Source organism: Rhinatrema bivittatum, chromosome 5 (assembly GCF_901001135.1).
Source record: "Rhinatrema bivittatum chromosome 5, aRhiBiv1.1, whole genome shotgun sequence".
NCBI classification, from domain to species: domain Eukaryota; kingdom Metazoa; phylum Chordata; class Amphibia; order Gymnophiona; family Rhinatrematidae; genus Rhinatrema; species Rhinatrema bivittatum.
Window position 1 is genome coordinate 260,339,070 of NC_042619.1, and position 17,935 is coordinate 260,357,004.

A 17,935-nucleotide genomic window follows, 5' to 3' on the forward strand; every position below is an offset into this window, starting at 1 on the left:
ACCCTCACTACTAGAATTGAAAGCACTAATCCCAGTTTCCACACTTGTCCTCATTCAATCTCTACATGGTAGGTGGCCCAACTTATACTCCTGCCATTTTCTAAGCAAAGAAAAGTGAAAAAGCAAATGCTACTTTAAGTTACTGATTTATTAAAGGCTATTGTAAAAGTAACAGAAAAGCATTGGTTTTGACAGATTACAAACACTTAGTGGCAGGCAGACCCAACATTATTTCCCAACTGCATTCTCCTACAATGTAGAGTGTTTGCTCTAACCTAGTTCTGCACGGCTACCACAAAATGCTTCAATGAGAGTCTAGTACGTTAGATGAACCCTTAATATGGACCAGAATAGCCCTAGCCATAAAACTAAAGAGGGTTTGTTTTTTTTTTAAACACACAGAACCGTCAGTGGTGCATGATAACTAGCTTTAGTCATTACATCTCAATTATGAAGTATAAAATATCTACCTTAAGTTTATTCAACTAAAACTGATCATTTGGATGAGTGTATAAGAAAAAAAGTAATAGTCTTGAGGATAAGAAGCTCAGAGCCATGGTCTGCTAGAGATGGAGAAGTTTTATAGATTTAAAAAAAAAAAAACTGAACACTTCTCCAGCTCCTGCCTTCTGATATAGTAATGCACACATGTCAGCATCTCCACTTAACCATGGTTGGTTTCAGAAAGAACCATTTTCTTCTTCTGTTTCAGGTTCTTCCTCATCTAGATCTTCTTCCACTGGAAGGAGAGAGAATGAAAAAGGAGTACCAAGACCACTGCATAGAATCAAAGACTTAACCTTTAACATCAAGATTAAAAACAAGGTCCATCTGTCATTGGGAAATATTCTCAGGTAGGAGGAAAGTCAAAGCTCCATGCTTTGAACATTGCCAAAATGACTTGGCAAAAAAAAAAAAAAAAAAAAGTTAATGTTTGGTATAAGCTTAGGGAGTGCTGAAGCCCTGGGGAGATCGCTTCCTTTCCACAAAAGGATTGTGCAGTATTCTAATTATGAATCATCTTTACAAATAATTCTCTGTACAATTTGTGTCAACTACTGTTCAGAGCATTGATTTAAAACCAAGAGCAATAGGGAGAGGGCTGTAGCATCATAATAAGAGTAAATTTGATAGGCTGTAAGCTTATATAGTCAATCTCCTACCAGAGTCTCTATTCTAATTTGGTCAGCCTATCAGCTAAAGAAATCCAGTCTTTGCAATTAGTGTATGGAAGCGTCAAGTCATTCTGGCTTTGTGAAACACTACCTACACCCCACCAACTACTAAAAAAAAAAAAAAAAAAAAAAAAAAAAAAGTGTGACAAGTTTCCTATCTGGAGTGCACATATAGTGTATCCTAATCAGTTTAATATGTAGCAAGTAATGGTAGCAGAATCTCACTGGAATTATTCTTCCCCACCTACTGGTTATGATTGAAAGGCCAATTGCTCCTACAAACCAAGAGCTAGGCCACCAAAAGCAAGAGTCCATAGTCTAGGATGGCACCTTGTGCCTGGCATGTGTATCTACTCATACACCGATCCCAAATAAATGAGGTCGGAAAGCTTTTAGATTCCTGATCTATCTGGAAAACGTGGATGTTAATAGGATACTAAAGTCAGTGGGGAACACATTCACACAGCTTTCTTTTGGAAAGTAGACTAAAGAGCAGGGGGGTGTTGTGATGATTACAAGGTTGCAGTGGCAAAAATCTATCCAGTTTTACTTACATGCAAGATGCTGTCCAGATATGTATACCGGCCCACTTCCAGATTTTAGTATAAATGTGACAGGTGGAATAAGCTCTAGACCATTCATATTAATCTGAAAAATAAAAATCCCAAACATCCATTTACATCCTCCGTGTGTTTTCACTAGGAAAAGCTGCTTAACTGCTATGCACCTCTGGCAATAAAGCACGCTGGAAAAAAGTAAAGTTATATAAGTGCTAGTGCTCAAGTATGCACTCTTCAATATCTTTGTTGCATGTGGGGGGGAGGGGGGAGGGGGAGGGGAAGTGATTTTGCATGTTGCAAGCAAATTACAAGGACACTCTTTTCATCCTTACTCAGTGTTCCAGCCCAAGAACTTTCAAGCTGGAATAGCCTCCTTGATAAACCTTAAAATGAACAATCAGGGGTGTGTTAGAATGGGGAAGTGCCCTCAATCCAATTGACTATTTTAGGAAGTCATTGGTCAAGAAATATCCTTTATTCAGGAGTGTATGGAGAGCAGAGGACTTAAGGAAACCAATTAATTCTCTCCTCCCCAACCCTGACTTGTAAAAATGTGTTTTCCACATGTCTTAGAAATATAGTATTCTTTCTCCTAGATGTCACCTCTTTAGCTTCTATTACTTTGCTTTATAAGGTTCAGGGCTCTTGTCATTAATACTCTGCCTGGCTAGAAGGGCCTTCCACCACCACCTCAGTCCTCTGTTCCTCCAATACGGAGGCCACAGATGATATCTTCCCCTAATGGCAGCCATTTCTTAAACAATTCAGTTCACCTAAAGGTCTAAGTTGTATCTCAAACACCTAATGCTGCTTTCATATGAAGCAGCAGCATGCTAGAGTGGTCTCCTGGGAGCTCCTTGCTAAGCTTAAGTAGACGATGGTGCAGGGAAGAGGGATTCAGTTTAAGGAAGGGATAGACTTTCAGAAAGATGGCTTCCACCTTAACCAGAGTGGAACCAGGCTACTGGCACTAGCTTAAAAAGGAGGTTATAGAGCAGCTTTTAAACTAGAACAAGGGGGGAAGCCAAAAGTCGCTCAGCAGCGCATGGTTTGGAGGGAGGTATCTTCAAAGGATACTAATGATGCATTAGAATTAGGGCACCCCGACAGAAAGGTTCCAATATAGGTACATGGACTACATTTTCTTTTAAGTAAAGAATCACCTGAGCTAAAGAATTCAAAGTTATCCCTATCAACTAAAAAGCAGGTTAATACAAAGTGCACTTTGAAATATCTGCATGCCAATGCCAGAAGCTAAGAAAGGAGTTAGTGTATAGCAAGTACATGAAAGACCTAATTGGCATCTCAAGAGACCTGTTGGAAGGAGAACAGATGGAACAGTGTTATATCAGGTTACAAGTTATATTGCTATGATAGGGAGGATCAACTTGGTAGGGGGTGTGGCACTTATGTCTGGGAGGGTATATAGAGTCCAATAGGATAAAGATCATACAAGAGACTAAAAATGCTCAATAGAATCTATATGGGTAGAAATCCCATGTGTGTTGGGTAAGAGTATATTGATAGGAGTATACTACCATCCACCTGGACAAAATGGGGAGACAAGATGAAATGCTAAATAATTAGGGAAGCTAACTAATTTGGCAGTGCAGTAATGGGAGATCTCAGTTACCCCAATATTGACTGTGTAAGTAACAGGGCACGATAGAGACAGTTCCTGGATGGAATGACTGCTTCATGGAGCAATTGGTTCAGGAACCAACAAGAGAGGCAGCTATTTTAGATATAGCTTAGTGGAATGCAGGATTTGGTGACAGATGCAACTATGGTGGGGCCACTTGACAATGGTGATCATAACTATCAAATTTGAACTAATGACTGGAAAGAGGACAATATGTAAATCTACAGCTCTAAATTTTCAAGAGGGAAGCTTTGATAAAATGAGGAAAATAGAAAAAACTGAAAGGTGCAGCTGCAAAGGTTGAATGTACAACAGGCATGGACATTGTTTAAAAATACAATAGAAGTGCAGTCCAGATGTATTCCACACTAAAAGGTGGAAGGAAGGCAAAACAGTTACCAGCATGGTTAAAAGGTGAGGTGAAAGGCTTTAGCCAAAAAAAAAAAAATCCTTCAAAATTCTGAAGGATCCCTCTAAAGAAAATAGAAAAAAGCATAAGCATTGACAAGTGTAAAACATTGATAAGGCAGGTTAAGGGAATTTGAAATGAAGTTGGCAGTAGAGGCAAAAAAACTCAACTTTAACATATATCTGAAGCAATAAAACTGAGGAGTTTTTTGTACTGTTAGGTGACTGAGGGGTTAAAGGGGCTCTTAGGGAAGATAAGGCCATTGCAGAAAGACTAAATGAATTCTTTGCTTCTGTGTTTACTAATGAGGATGCTGGGGAGATACCGGTTCCAGAGATTGTGAACCTGGAAAATGTAGTGGCCAGATTGACAAGCTAAAGAGTAGCAAAATCACCTGAGCCAGATGGTATGCACCCAGAGTTCTGAAGGAACTAAAAAATGAAGTTACAAATTTTAGCTAATAGATCTGAAACATCATTAAAGTCATCCATTGCACCTGAAGACTGGAGGTTGGCCAATTTAATTCCAATATTTAAAAGGGCTCCAGGGGTGATCTGGGAAACTATAGACTAGTAACCCTGACTTCAGAGCCAGGAAAAATGCTGAAAGCTATTCTAAAGATCAAATTCAGAGCATATAGAAAGATTGTGCTCCATTAAACTGTCAGCATGGATTTACCCAAGGCAAGTCACAAGTCTGCTTCATTTTTTTTTTTGAAGGGGTTAATTGGATTTTCAGAAGGTGTTTGACAAAGTCCCTCATGAGAGGCTTCTAAGGAAACTAAAGTCATAGGATGGTAGGCAGGGTCCTTTCATGGATTACAAACTGGTTGAAAGAGGAAATAGGTTTAAATTGTCAATTTCTCAGTGCAAAAGGGAAACCAGTGGAGTGCCTCAGGGATCTGTTGTTGGACCGGTGCTTTTCAGTATATTTATAAATGTCCTATTCCTTTCTAGACTGAGTGAGATAATCAAATTTGCAGATACAAAATTATTCAGAGTAGTTAAATCACAAGCAGATTGTGAAATTGCAGGAGGACCTTTGAGACTGGAAGATTGGGCATCCAAATGACAAGTGCAAGGTGATGCATAGAGGGAAAAAAGTCCATGCTGTAGTTACACGATGTTAGGTTCCATAATCAGGAGTTATCACCCAGGAAAGATCTAGGCATCATAGTGGATAATACACTGAAGTCAGATCAGTGTGCTGTGACAGTAAAAAAAAAAAAGAAGAAAGAATTAGGAAAGGAATGGTGAATAAAATGGAAAGTGTCAATGCCTATCACTCCATGGTGAGACCACCCCTTGAGTACTGTGTACAATTCTGGTCACTGCATCTCAAAAAAGATATAGTTGCACTGGAGAAGGTGCAGAGAAGGGCGACCAAAATGATAAGGGGAATGGAACAACTTCCCTATGAGGAAAGGCTAAAGAGGTTAGGGCTGTTCAGTTTGCAGAAGAGACAGCTGAGGGGGGCCACCACCCCCCCCCCCCCCCTAGCCATCTTCAAAATCATGAACAGTCTAGAACAAATAGAAGTGAATGTTATTTACTCTATTGGATAATAGTTTGAGGGGGCACTCCAAGAAGTTGGCAAGTAGCACATTTAAAACAGATCTGAGAAAATTCTCACTCAATGTACAATTAACCTCTGGCAACAAATTCCAGAGCATGTGGTTTGTGCAGTTAGTGTAGCCGAGTTTAAGAGGTTTGGATAAGTTAGAGAAATCCATTAACTGCTATCAAGTTGACTTAGGTAATAACCACTGCTATCACTGGCATCCGTAGCAGGGAATCTACTTCGTGTTTGGGTACTTGCCAGGTACTTGTTTCCCGATTGGCCACTGTTGGAAACAGGATGCTGGGCTTTATGGACCCTTGGTCTGACCCAGCATGGCAATTTATGTTCTTAAGAAATCAAGAGTATCAGGACTGGTGAGAACCTATTTGTAAGAAGGTGACTTCAGCTGCCATAAGATAACTCAAGTTAAACAGAAGATGTTACTCCATGCAGTCTGCACATTTTACCTATTTGTTTTCTTGTCCCCATGAAGGATCCCAGTAACTCATCTCCAACAGAAGCCCATCAAAAAGGAAGTGGCTAGCATACAGTCCAGCAATGACTTCCACGGGTTCCATCTCCCCCCAGGCACATTTGAGACTGGCTTACCATGGGTAAGATGGAGGGTTGTAAGGAAGCTATTGGTACCACTTTCCCCTGAGGTACATTGCTCGATTGAACAGCTACCACATTCAGCTCATCTTTGGCCTCTGAACCTAGACAAATCTACAAGATAAGCAAAACAGTGGGGAGTCAGGTGATTTTTAGTGGATACAAGTATAACACAACCTTAACTCTCAGGCCAATAAGAGGCTTCCATTTCAGCCTAAGCTGCCTGTGACCATCTTTTGTCATGGAAATTAGATTGGGGGGATTTAATATAGTTAGAAAAAAAAATAGATGTTCTCCATGGGAGGAAGATCAATGAAGCTTGAGAAAGATGCTGTGAAGATACCTGAAAAACAGAATATAAAATCAGATAAAATGAAGGATAAATGGCTAAATGATATGACCATCAATAGTCCTTAGAGTAAATGAGTGAAGCAGCCATGTCTTAAGACAGTGCTTCTCAACCTAGTCTTTGGGGGAACACTTAACCAATCAGGTATTCCATATACCCACAATGAATATTTGAGAGATTTGCATGCATACAATGGAAACAGAGCAAGTCAATCTCATACCTATTCATTGTGGATATCCTGAAAACCCTGACTGGCTAGGTGGGCCCAGAGGACTGGGTTGAGAAGCACTGCCTTAAGGGCCAAGTGTATACCTCACTGGAAATCTGGCACCAGTGATACCCTGCTAGTTGGAGCAGAATGGGGATGGAAAGTCTAACCTGTTAGTAAGGAAAAAGGAGACATTGGTGGGGCAGTGTTTGATAGAAGCTGCTGCCTGAAGGTCGTTTGGCTGCAGACATTGAGACTGTGTCTTGTAGATCTTTTTACTTAATACATGTTTAAATATACAATTGAATCAGGGCTGGTGGAAGCACTAGAACTAGGCAGTTACCTAGAACGTCACAATCTCTTCCTTCCCACCCACGGCGAGGCCCAAAAGAGCAAGTGGGCACATGGGAAACACCAATCCCTTAGGAGCATGAGCACAACACTGCAGCATCATTTGGCAGCTCTGCAAGCCAGGAAGCCTAGGAGCTGGCCTGCAGCACAGTCAGAAGAGAAACTGGTCAAGGAGGAGCAGATGTTGCAGTCAGGAAGAAGAGTCATTTTGCCTACCACCCCAGCCAATATCAGAAACAGTGGGTCTGCACATGGGTAGAACAGGAGTCAGAGCATTGCCAATCCCTGTGCTAAAAACCCCCCACATACTCCATGGGTGCGGAAGGAGGCTGTCACTGCTTCCTTGTGTTTTGTTTTTTTTTAGGGGAGGGCAAGTGAAAGAGCATGTAACAGAACACATGCAAGAGCCAGTCAGTGTGTGTATATCTATATCTCTATCACTGTTTGATGCTTGAATGGTGATTTTTTTTCCCCCATTGTAGCACTGCATACAGTTTGATTTCTTCTGGTTTCCAGTTTACACCATCTGTATTCTTTATTCGGCTTTTGATGCAAGTGTGTCTTGCTAGCATGCAGTTTCTCTACATTGTTCTATAAGCAGCCTGACTTGTTCTGGTTTCCTATTTTTAAGGCCTAGTATAATATCTACATCGTTGACTTTTGATAGTCAGGGTTGTTACTGCTTTCTGAGGGCCAAACCCAATCATTCTATTTATATGGGCTCCAAGTAAGTTTACCAGGGCTTTCTGGTTGGTACAACAGCAGTGTATTTTTATATCAGAAAACTGTACTTTATCCATTTTCATGTAAAAATCAGGGAGGGGAGTGAGCAGGGAAAGTGCATAGCTGTAACATTTACCTAAAAAGTGCCTACCACCCTTACATTGGTCATAAATCAAATAGCCACATCTATATTAAAAACTGTTTTATCACAGCTGATAAAAAAAACAAAACAAAACAAAAAAAACACAAGAGGTCCAAGCTTTACAGCCGGACACAGCCATCCTGTCTCACCACAGGACCCAGCACTAAGCTATAAAAGTCCAGTCTCCGTGGGCCAGTACACAGTTGTATTAACAAACAGCAGCCCCCAACCCCCCAGGGCGGGGGGCATGCCCAGGTCAGTACAGCCATTCATCTCCAAGAAAAAAAAAAGTAGTGTTAAGCATTCTCTATACCAAAACCTAACCATAGCTGTTTATATAGTCAGAAATGATTAAGAACTCTTGCCAGCCAGTTCTCATCCAACAACTTGTCCTGGACTGAGATTGAAGAGAGCCTTTATTCACTTATCGCCTGCCTTTTTAGAAACTTGTAGGCCTTATGGGAGAATGTGCATGTATTGTATACTGTGCTTCCTTAACAATTACTGGAGCACTACCACATGTCCTACAACAGCACAGACTTCAGCCAAACTTAAGGCACATTGGAAACTGTTTTAAAGCAAAAAAAGAGTCACGTCTTAAAAGAAAAAACCCTAAAGGAACCAGTCTCCCTTTCTCCCTATGCCCCCCAAAAAAAGTTTAACCAGCTCTGCAGCCTTGAAAAGAATACCACTCCCATCCCACACTATGCCCATCAACGCCAAACGCGTGTCTTCCCCCCCCCCCCCGAGACAAAGCAACTTACCGAAAACCAACCCCTGGCTCTGCTCGCTCACTGGCTACAAGATACCTCTGTATAGAGTATCGTACGGCTCAGGAAGGAACTCTGAGCAGCAGCCTGGCTGCACCCCCGTCACGTCCCCACACCGCCCCCTGCCGTGCACCCAGCGCAAAGAGGAGAACCTTACCGTCCGCAGGGAAAGCAGGTGCTCCCGGTAGTCGTCTTCAGGCTGGAAAGTGGTAGTCTTGGTACTTTTATTCAGCTCACAGCCTGTCAATAGAAGAAGTATCATCAAAGCTTCTTAAATGAGAAGTGGAGCAGTAACCAGCTAAGGGAAAGCCTCGATTGTTATTAGATTAAAGGAAGAACTTCATTTACCCCAGAAAATACAAATAGTATTTTCTTGATCTGACTGAATAGTTGATAAACTGAGTGATTCCATGGTAGCCAGCAGCAGTAACAGCCCCACCTCCACAAAGGATTTATATGCGCAGGATCGCAGCCACTAAACAGCTGAATCGCATCAACCTTAATGCACCGACCCAGGTCTTAATGCCTCCGTACAGCATTGGTTTCTGGGACTTGTAGTGTGGGTTTTAGATCTTCCCGCAAACGCAGACTAGCAAACAGCAGTAGCCCAATGGATAAGGTACTGGCTACTAGCGCCACTGCGTGTAGGTTCAAGCCCGGGAGGGGGGATGAGTTAGAAGCCTCGTTCTGGTAAACAGGTTCAGCGCTGCTTTTTCTGCAGATAATGGACATTCATATCAAAAGAGAAAGAAACTGTTGGGATTTCCACTAAAGCTCAACTGTCCTGATTTTGCTCCTTTGCAGGCATGGAGATGCAATCCCTTCTTTCCTTAGGGGAGCTGTAGTCCTTTCTAGGAGGGACTGAGGGCCGAGAGCTGCTCTTCAGCTTTCCTATTCTCTAACTCCCTGAATTTCAGTGGAGAGCTTTTCTCCCTGTTTTTCTTCTCTTAGGAGAGGAAGAAACTCTCTATTTTTCTTTTTCATTTTGTTTTTAGATGGTTTTGTTTTTTTCCGGAGAGGTGACCTGCTGCTGCTGCCTGCTTCCCCCTAAGGTAAAGGCTATTTTCTGGTTTTTTTTCTACTGAGGAACCTTTTCCTTCCTAGGCAGCAGCAGCAGCCCCAGCTCCCCCTCTCCCCTAGTTTTCATTTCGGTGCAGGGCTGGTGCTGGCTTTTTTGCTGCCCTGTGCAAGCAATTACTGTGCTGCCCCCGCCCCCACATCATTCGGTCTCTGTCCCGCCGCACCCATCAAAAACGTCCAGCTCCCTCCAGCAATCTTATTTTTAAAAATTGACACCCCCCCCCAAATGGAACCCATGGTCAAGAGAAGGGTATTAGGTACCCTAAGCAAACCTTACAGCCCTGCACGCGTGTGCGCGTGCACACACACACACACACAATTCAATTATGCGTTTATAACAGATTTTTTTTACGAAAAATGAACATTCAAAGTACAGTCTTCTGAGGCATGATATCACTTACAACATGCATATTATATTTACATGCACTGCTGTGATGCCAACCAGAAAATCCTGCAAAAAAAAGACACTTAGAACTCCTATGGAATTACATTTTTTGTAATGTGTGCTGAGTATGGGCTTGGCCCTCAGAAAACCATGAATAAACAGAATTACCATTACAATATAGTAATGGTAACCTCCCATATCAAAACAACTCTAACTGCCAGCACTCAAGGAGTAGCAAACCTTTTTATGAAAAGGTAACATTGAACATATTACATCAGGCCCTAGAACACCAATACACTTCCTGTTAGGAAAACAGAACAAATCAGACTGCTGTAGATCACTACAGATAAATTATACAGTAGCAGAAAACCTCACCTTCTTCACACACACAGAGAACACAGACAGACTCTGACCAAATACGGACTAAAGAGACCAGAAATGAGAAATTACAACTTACCTGATAATTTTCTTTTCTTTAGGACACTCAGATGAATCCAGAACAAGTGGGTTATGCACTCCTACCAGCAGATGGAGACGGAGTAAACTGATGTCACAGTATATACACCCCTGCGGTTACATCAGCCTGCCAGTATTCTCTTCAAAAGCATCTGTGGTGAGACTAACAAAAAAGTCAATTAAAAACAGATAACCACGTCAAAACTCAGCCAACAGACAACACTGAGCTCACAGAAGAACATAATAACACTAGTCTAGGGACTGGAGTAACACCTGTAATCCCTGTAACATGCAGGCACACAGGAAGATCATTACACAATCATTCAGCAGCCAAGGGAAGGAAGCTGGATTCATCTGACTGTCCTCAAGAAAAAGAAATTATCAAGTAAATAGTAATTTCTCATTTCTTAGTGTCCAGTCAGATGAATTCAGAACAAGTGGAATGTACCCAAACTTCTCCCAAATAGGTTGGGAGCCTGCCTGCAGTCCAGTCAAAACTGCACACGCAAAAGCTGCATCCTCCTGGGCCTGAACACCAAGGCGATAATACCTGGAAAAAGTGTGTAAGGAGGACCATGTCACAGCTTGGCAAATGTCGACGGGAGACAGCAATCTAACTTCTGCCCATGACACTGCCAGAGCCCTAGTGGAATGAGCACTAATCTGACTAGGTAATGACTTCCCAGCATCCGTGTGTGTAGCCGTGACTATCTCCTTAATCCAGTGAGCTATTGTAGCCCGCGAGGCTGACTCTCCCTTTCTGGTCCCACCATGAAGGACAAACAGGTGATACAACTTCCACAAAGGCTCAGTAACCTCCAGATACCTTACAATATGTCTCTTGACATCCAAGGGTCGCAACAGATGATACTCCTCTGCATCTCTCCCTTTATCCAGAGATGGCAGGGAGATGGTCTGATTCAAATGAAACTCAGTGACCACCTTCAGTAGAGGAAGGAACAGTGTGCAGCTGTACCACCCCTGGAGTCACCTGGAGAAATGGCTCCTGACAAGACAAAGTCTGTAGTTCGGAAACCCTACGCATTGAACAAATTACCACCAGGAACACCGTTTTCAAGGTCAACAACTATGAAGATGTTTCATTCCTTTCAAAAAACAGGCCACATCAGGATGAGCAAACAAGGATCCACCATTTACCTAACCCCTGAAGCAGGCAAGAGCTGCTACTTTGTACCTTTAAGGAATCAAGAGCCAAGCCTTTATTCAAGCCATCCTGCAAAAATTCCAAAAGAAGCGGAATCTTGACCAAAGAAGGAAATGCACCTCAATCTGCACACCACTCTCCAAACTCACACATAGGCCAAGGAAGAGGAGAACTTTCTAGCTTTTAGCAAGGTGGAAATCACTGCCGCAGATTATCCACATTTCAGCAAGTGAGCCCTTTCAAGGGCCATACTATAAGACAAAATTGTGTCAGATCTTCATGACTGATAGGACCCTGCTGCAACAGGTTCCAGTGCACTAGAAGTTGAAGCGGCAAATCCACCAGAAGCCACCGCAGATCTGCATACCATGGTCTCCTGGGCCAATCTGGACTGACCAAGAGCACCATCTCCCTGTGGCGTTCGATCCTTCAAATCAACCTGCCCAACATGGGCCTTGGAGGAAAGGCAAACAGCAACTTGTCTTCCGGCCACTCCTGCACCAGGACATTGATGCCCAATAACCTTGGATCTCTTCTGTGGCTGAAGAATCGCTGAACTGTCACATTATGCAGAGTCACCAACAGGTCCAGGAAAGGGAGACCCCAGCAATCCCAAATCAGCTGAAACGCCTCGCCTGACAACACCCATTCTCCTGGGTCCAGACTCTCTCTGCTAAGAAAGTCTGCTCTGATGTTGCCTCAGCCTGCAATGTGTGAGGCTGAGAGCATCTGGAGATGCACATCCGCCCAATCTATAAGATGATCTATTTCCAGCGACACCTGCTGGCTCTTGGTACCTCCTTGCTGATTGATGTAAGCCACGGTCGTTGCATTGTCCAACATTATTTGGACTGATCGACCTTGCAGCCTGTCGCCTAACTGCAAACATGCTAACCAGACAGCCCTGGCTTCTAGCTGATTGATGTTCCAAAGAGGCTCTTCTGCACTCCTACACCCTTGCGCCGTCAGCGCCTGACAGTAAGCTCCCCAACCTAGGGGATTCATTGCATTCATTGTCATTACTAGCCAGTCTGGCGGGGACAAGGAGACTCCCTACCGTAGATAATCTACCTGCAGCCACCAGGTGGAGCCGAACTGAATCGTCCTGAGGCTGCGGATTCCACCGAGATATCAGGAAGTGCTGAAGAGAACACATATGTGACTTCGCCCAAGGTTTCACTTCCAAGGTCACAGTCATTAAGCCAAGGACCTGCAGGTAAGACTATGCAGTTGGGCGCAGAGTGTTGAACAACAGATGGCTTTGAGCTAGCAACTTCCGAATTCAAGCTTCCGGCAGGAGCATCTTGCTTTGCTGCATGTCAAACCAAACCCCCAGGTATTCCAGCAACTGAGTAGGCTGAAGGCTGCTCTTGGCCAGGTTCACAACCTAGCCGAGCTCCTACATCAAGGAAATCACCTTGCGAGTTACTGAGCAGCTCTCTTCCAGCGACTTGGTGAGAATCAGCCAGTCGCCCCAATGCATATGTACAAGGATTCTATCCTTTTTCAATGCTGCCGCAACTACCATCATTACCTTAGAAAAGGTTCTGGGAGCAGTGGCCAGACCAAAGGGCAGTGCCTGAAACTGAAAGTGGTGTCCCAGAACTGTGAACAGCAGGAAGCATTGATGTTCTAGTCAGATGGGAATGTGAAGATACACCTCGGACAGATAGAGCGAGGTCAGCAATTCCTCCGACTGCACAGCCATTATCACCGAGTGCAATGTGTCCATGCGAAAATGCCTCACTCGCCTCAAATGGTTGATACCTTTGAGGTCCAGGATGGGACAAAAGGAGTCCTCCTTCTTTGGAACAATGAAATAAATGGAATATCACCCCATAGCCCAAAGGCAGGAGTTAATTTTGGCCGGCACCGGGAAAGTGTACAGAAAAACAGAAAAAACTGTTTTTCTGTACACCCTCCAACTTAATATCATAGCGATATTAAGACGGAGGCCCCCAAAATAAAAAAAAATTTAAAAATCATTAAAAAAAAAAAATCACCCCTCGGCTCGCAAGTTGGAAGACGGATGCTCAATTTTGCTGGCGTCCGTTTTCCGAACCCGTGGCTGTCAGCGGGTTTGACAACTGACGCTGGTAAAATTAAGCGTCGGCTGTCAAACCCGCTGACAGCCGCCGCTTCTGCCAATAAGGAGGCGCTAGGGACGCGCTAGTGTCCCTAGCGCCTCCTTATTACCGTGGGCCCTCATTTGAATACAAAATCGCACGCCCAGGAGAGTGGCCTGGGCGTGCGTTGGGAGAGCAGGCGCTCGCCTCGAGCGCTGGCTTTCCCACGCATTTTACTGAATCAGCCTGTGTGTCCCTGTCACTCCCTCGGTCACTGAGAAACATGTTAATTCAGAGCTGCTGCAGGGCAGGAAGTGCAGGAAATATTTGTTGGGTAGTTAATACTGAAATCCATTAAGTCCTAACTGAAATTGTAGCAGGGGAGAAAGAAGCCCATGAGATTTCTGATTGTGCAGGGCAAACAAAGTGGCAAAGTGAAACAGGAACTTTTAGTGGAGAAACAAATTCTGGTAAAGGACAAGCAGAAGGAAAGGCAAACAAACCAAGCTAAGCCGATGAAGGAAGCACAGCATCCTCGGACTATAATATACACAAGGCCCTGTTCTTCGGGCTTCTGCTGAAGCTGCCCTCACAATCCCCAGCAGGCAGAGACTGAGCCGTGGCACAAGGATGACAGCTACTCTCCAGACTGCCAGTGCACGTATACTGGAAAGGAGCCCTGGTCTGTGAGCCCTGGCCCCGGACCGTCACTCTGAGTAGGCTAGATAGGAAGGGAAGGGAAAACTCGGTAGCTGCCCCACGATCCAAGTGTAACCCCACCCCGGTGTGCCTATCCTGCATGGGAGGGGCAATTAAAGAATTTGTTTCTCCTCAGGGCTGGAACCACTCACCGGCTAACTCTTTCTTATGGCCAAATCCTTGGGGGGGAAAGATACTTCCAGGGCCCAATGTGACAGGGTTGTCCTTTCTACACATTCCTTTATGTCCTTTGTGTTCCCTTTGGGGGGGGGGGGGGGGGGATGCTTGTTCTTAAGGTGGGTGCAATGAATGCAAAATAAATACTCTGGAGTCACTGATTTAGTGTCAAAAATTAAAGTCTTTACTGTTTAAATACTGATGATGAATGGCACAAAACTCAAACTGCAAAACCACAGAATTCTCTTGTTTCCTTTCTTATAGTCTCTTACCTCTATCTGTGCAGGCCTATTTTAGATTGGCCACAGTCCGATGCCACCTGGTGGTGGTACCAGAGCAGTACATACAACCTTGGATCCCTAAAGGAAAACCAAGAAAAAAGACCAATCTAAACTAAAATTCAACATAAACCGGCTAATGTGCCTGTAACTCAAAAATGAAATACAGTGCACAGGGGTAAATCAAATGTTGAAGTGTAAAACAGACAGAGGGTGAGCAGAGCACATATTTAGTGCCTATTGGCTGGTGAAGATGTCAACTGAACTAGCAGACACAGCGAAATAGTGCTCTGCTTGAAGGCAGGAGCGCACCAATGCCTGGAACAGGACCTCGCGGTCCATGGGAACCTCCCAATCCAGTTGTTGCCTCCTGGTCTTGTGGATGGCCATTGTTTGCAAGAGCCAGGAGGAAGTTGAAGAGGAGATCCCTTGCTCTATGAGCTGGGGTTCGGGACATGGTGCGTCCAAAAATAAACATGTGGGGAGTGAAATGAAGCCAGAACTGCAGAAGAAGGTTTTTGAGGAAAATAAAAAGGGGCGGTTGTCTTGCACAAAAGAAGTAAATGTGCAAGACAGACTCTGATATCCGACAAAAAGGACAGGATGGTGAGGAGTCTGTGAAATGGGCTAAAAACTCACCCATGCTGAGGGCACCATTTAAAATTCTCCAGCTTAGATTCTTGGTAGGCCTTGGAATATGCTGGGAATAGAAAGATGCCCACCGGGGCTTCTCGCCCTCAGATGGTAGAAGAACATCCCGCCAGACGGTATCTGGATGGGACATGAGGACGAGGAAATGCATGGTGAACAGCATGAGCAAGTAGATCTTATGCCTCGGCATGATGCAGAAATGTGCCAGGATGAAACCAGACAACCTGGATGGGTTGTCTGGGTGGGGAGGCTGAGGGGGTTTGCAGAGCATGCTACTGATAAACAGATCTGGATGCACGGGGCTCTGAGTCTGGTGGGGCCGTTCGGTCTGCAGAACCTCCTCGAGGAAGAAGCGCTGATCGGATGTTTATTTATTTATTTTTTTAATTTTTATATACCGAAGTTCTTGTAAGAACCACAAATCACTCCGGTTTACATAAAACGATGAACTGCCCAAAAGAGAAAGGGGCTTTACATGGAACCATAGAACAGATGGAACAATATAACCGGATGTCAATTAATGTTATGGTGTTCCTGATCTCCTGGAGCAGATGATGCGTGACACGAGGGGTTGCGTCACCCACTCACATTTATCATAGTCCAGGAGATCCCCTGACCTTTGTGATCCCGGCCAGCATTAGCTGATGGCGAATCATGGGGACTCAAGCATTCTCGCACACAGGCATGGCTTGAAGAGTAGAGGCTTGGCCAGAAACTCCACGCTCACAGCCGCCAGGGCTTCTCTGGTCATGCAGATCAAGTTCCTGGCTTTAATCAGATCTTGATGAAAGACTGGCAGCCTCAAGAGGTTTTTGCTGTAACCTCTCAGACGAGTACAAAAAAGCTGCCAGTCATATTGTAGGTTGCACAACTGGCAAAGATAGTAGCAGGCCAGCATGCGCCACTGAGGAGGTGGTCTACATAAAGGAGCCTCTGCAGGGTCTGGAGGCGGAAAGTTCGTACCTGGCTTTGGATACATACCAGATTCTGCCTGCCCTTTCTCAATGGGAGACTCAGAACACCAGCAGAGACCCAGTGCCTCCGGGCCCAGAAGAAATCTAGCAATCTCCTTTGAGGACGGGCCAAGAATTCCAGGATCAGACTCAGGACAATCAACCAATGCCAGAGCATGCTTGCCACTAGGTTGGTTGATCACCAAGGTCCTTCCCCTGAGGGATAGCAACTTGAGCAGACCTGTCCATGACCTCTGGCGAGCGCCTAATTTGTCTTCCAGCTCACATCAGTTGACAGGGGCTGTGGACTCCACAGTCGCCAGGTGGACTCCTAGGTATTGAAATGTCTCCCCGCTCCAAGCTAGATGACAAAAAGCTTCAGGAAGCATATTCACATGTCTCCTACTAAAAGCCCAGAACATTTAGCCCAGTTGATCCTCGCCGAGGACACGGCAGAGTACATCTGCTGTCACTCCTGCATCCTCCTTAGATCAACCGGGTCTCAGGTCATGAGGAATACGTCATTGACATATGCTGAAAGAGTCACCCGCATTTCAGGTTCCTGCAGCACCAGCTCAGTGAGCCTCCTGCATAGGAGATGCAGAAAAGGCTCAATGGCCAATGCATACAGTTGCCCCGACAAGGGGCGCCCTTGAAGTACTCGTCGGGGGATGGAACTGCTCCCCTAAGAGGAAAGACTAAAGAGGTTAGGGCTGTTCAGCTTGAAGAAGAGATGGCTGAGGGGGGATATGATAGAGGTCTTTAAAATCATGAGAGGTCTAGAATGGGTAAATGTGAATTGGTTATTTACTCTTTCAGATAATAGAAAGACTAGGGGGCACTCCATGAAGTTAGCATCTAGCACATTTAAAACTAATCAGAGAAAGTTCTTTTTCACTCAACGCACAATTAAACTCTGGAATTTGTTGCCAGGGGATGTGGTTAGAGCATTTATAGTAGCGGGGTTTAAAAAAGGTTTGGATAAGTTCTTGGAGGAGAAGTCCATTACCTGCTATTAATCAACTTGACTTAGAAAATAGCCACTACTATTACTAGCATAAGTAGCATGGGATATACTTAATTTTTGGGAACTTGTCAGGTACTTGTAGCCTGGATTGGAAACAGGATGCTGGGCTTGATGGACCCTTGGCCTGACCCAGTATGTATGTTCTTAAGTTCTAATGTTCTTTTGTTCTTATCCACTCTATCGAATGCCTTCTCTTGGTCTAGAGCGAGAAGGGCAATCGGCAGACCAGTCCTGCGAGAAAGATGGACCAGATCCCGGACCAAATGGATGTTATCAAATATGGGTAGGACTGGTCGGGGTGAATCACGTTGGCTAGTACAGACTTAAGATGCAGCGAGATGGCTTTGGCTATGATTTTATAGTCTGTGCTGAGCAGCGAGACTGGGCGCCAGTTCTTCATGTCACGCAGGTCCCCCTTCTTAGGTATCAGTATTAACACTGCGTGGCAGTATGACAGCAGTAACCGCTCGGTCTCAAAGGCTTCATCTAGGACCCTC

At 44.4% G+C, this 17,935-nt stretch overlaps 1 protein-coding gene across 2 annotated transcripts in view; it reads right to left on the reverse strand.

Annotated features, from left to right (window-relative positions):
- Positions 1-127: 127 nt before the first annotated feature.
- Positions 128-17,935, reverse strand: part of LOC115092699 (nucleoplasmin-like) — a 29,879-nt gene continuing 12,071 nt past the window's right edge. The window contains exons 1-5 of one of the 2 annotated variants that reach the window (XM_029603901.1): positions 8,850-9,004; positions 8,659-8,741; positions 5,956-6,072; positions 1,730-1,823; positions 128-739 (exon numbers count right to left, since the gene is read on the reverse strand). In XM_029603901.1, coding sequence (XP_029459761.1) covers positions 681-739; positions 1,730-1,823; positions 5,956-6,072; positions 8,659-8,741; positions 8,850-8,913 — 417 coding nt within the window. In that variant the 5' untranslated portion in view covers positions 8,914-9,004 and the 3' untranslated portion in view covers positions 128-680. Of the gene's footprint in view, positions 740-1,729; positions 1,824-5,955; positions 6,073-8,658; positions 8,742-8,849; positions 9,005-17,935 lie in introns of those variants that run through there. The other variant, XM_029603900.1, reaches the window with a different exon arrangement.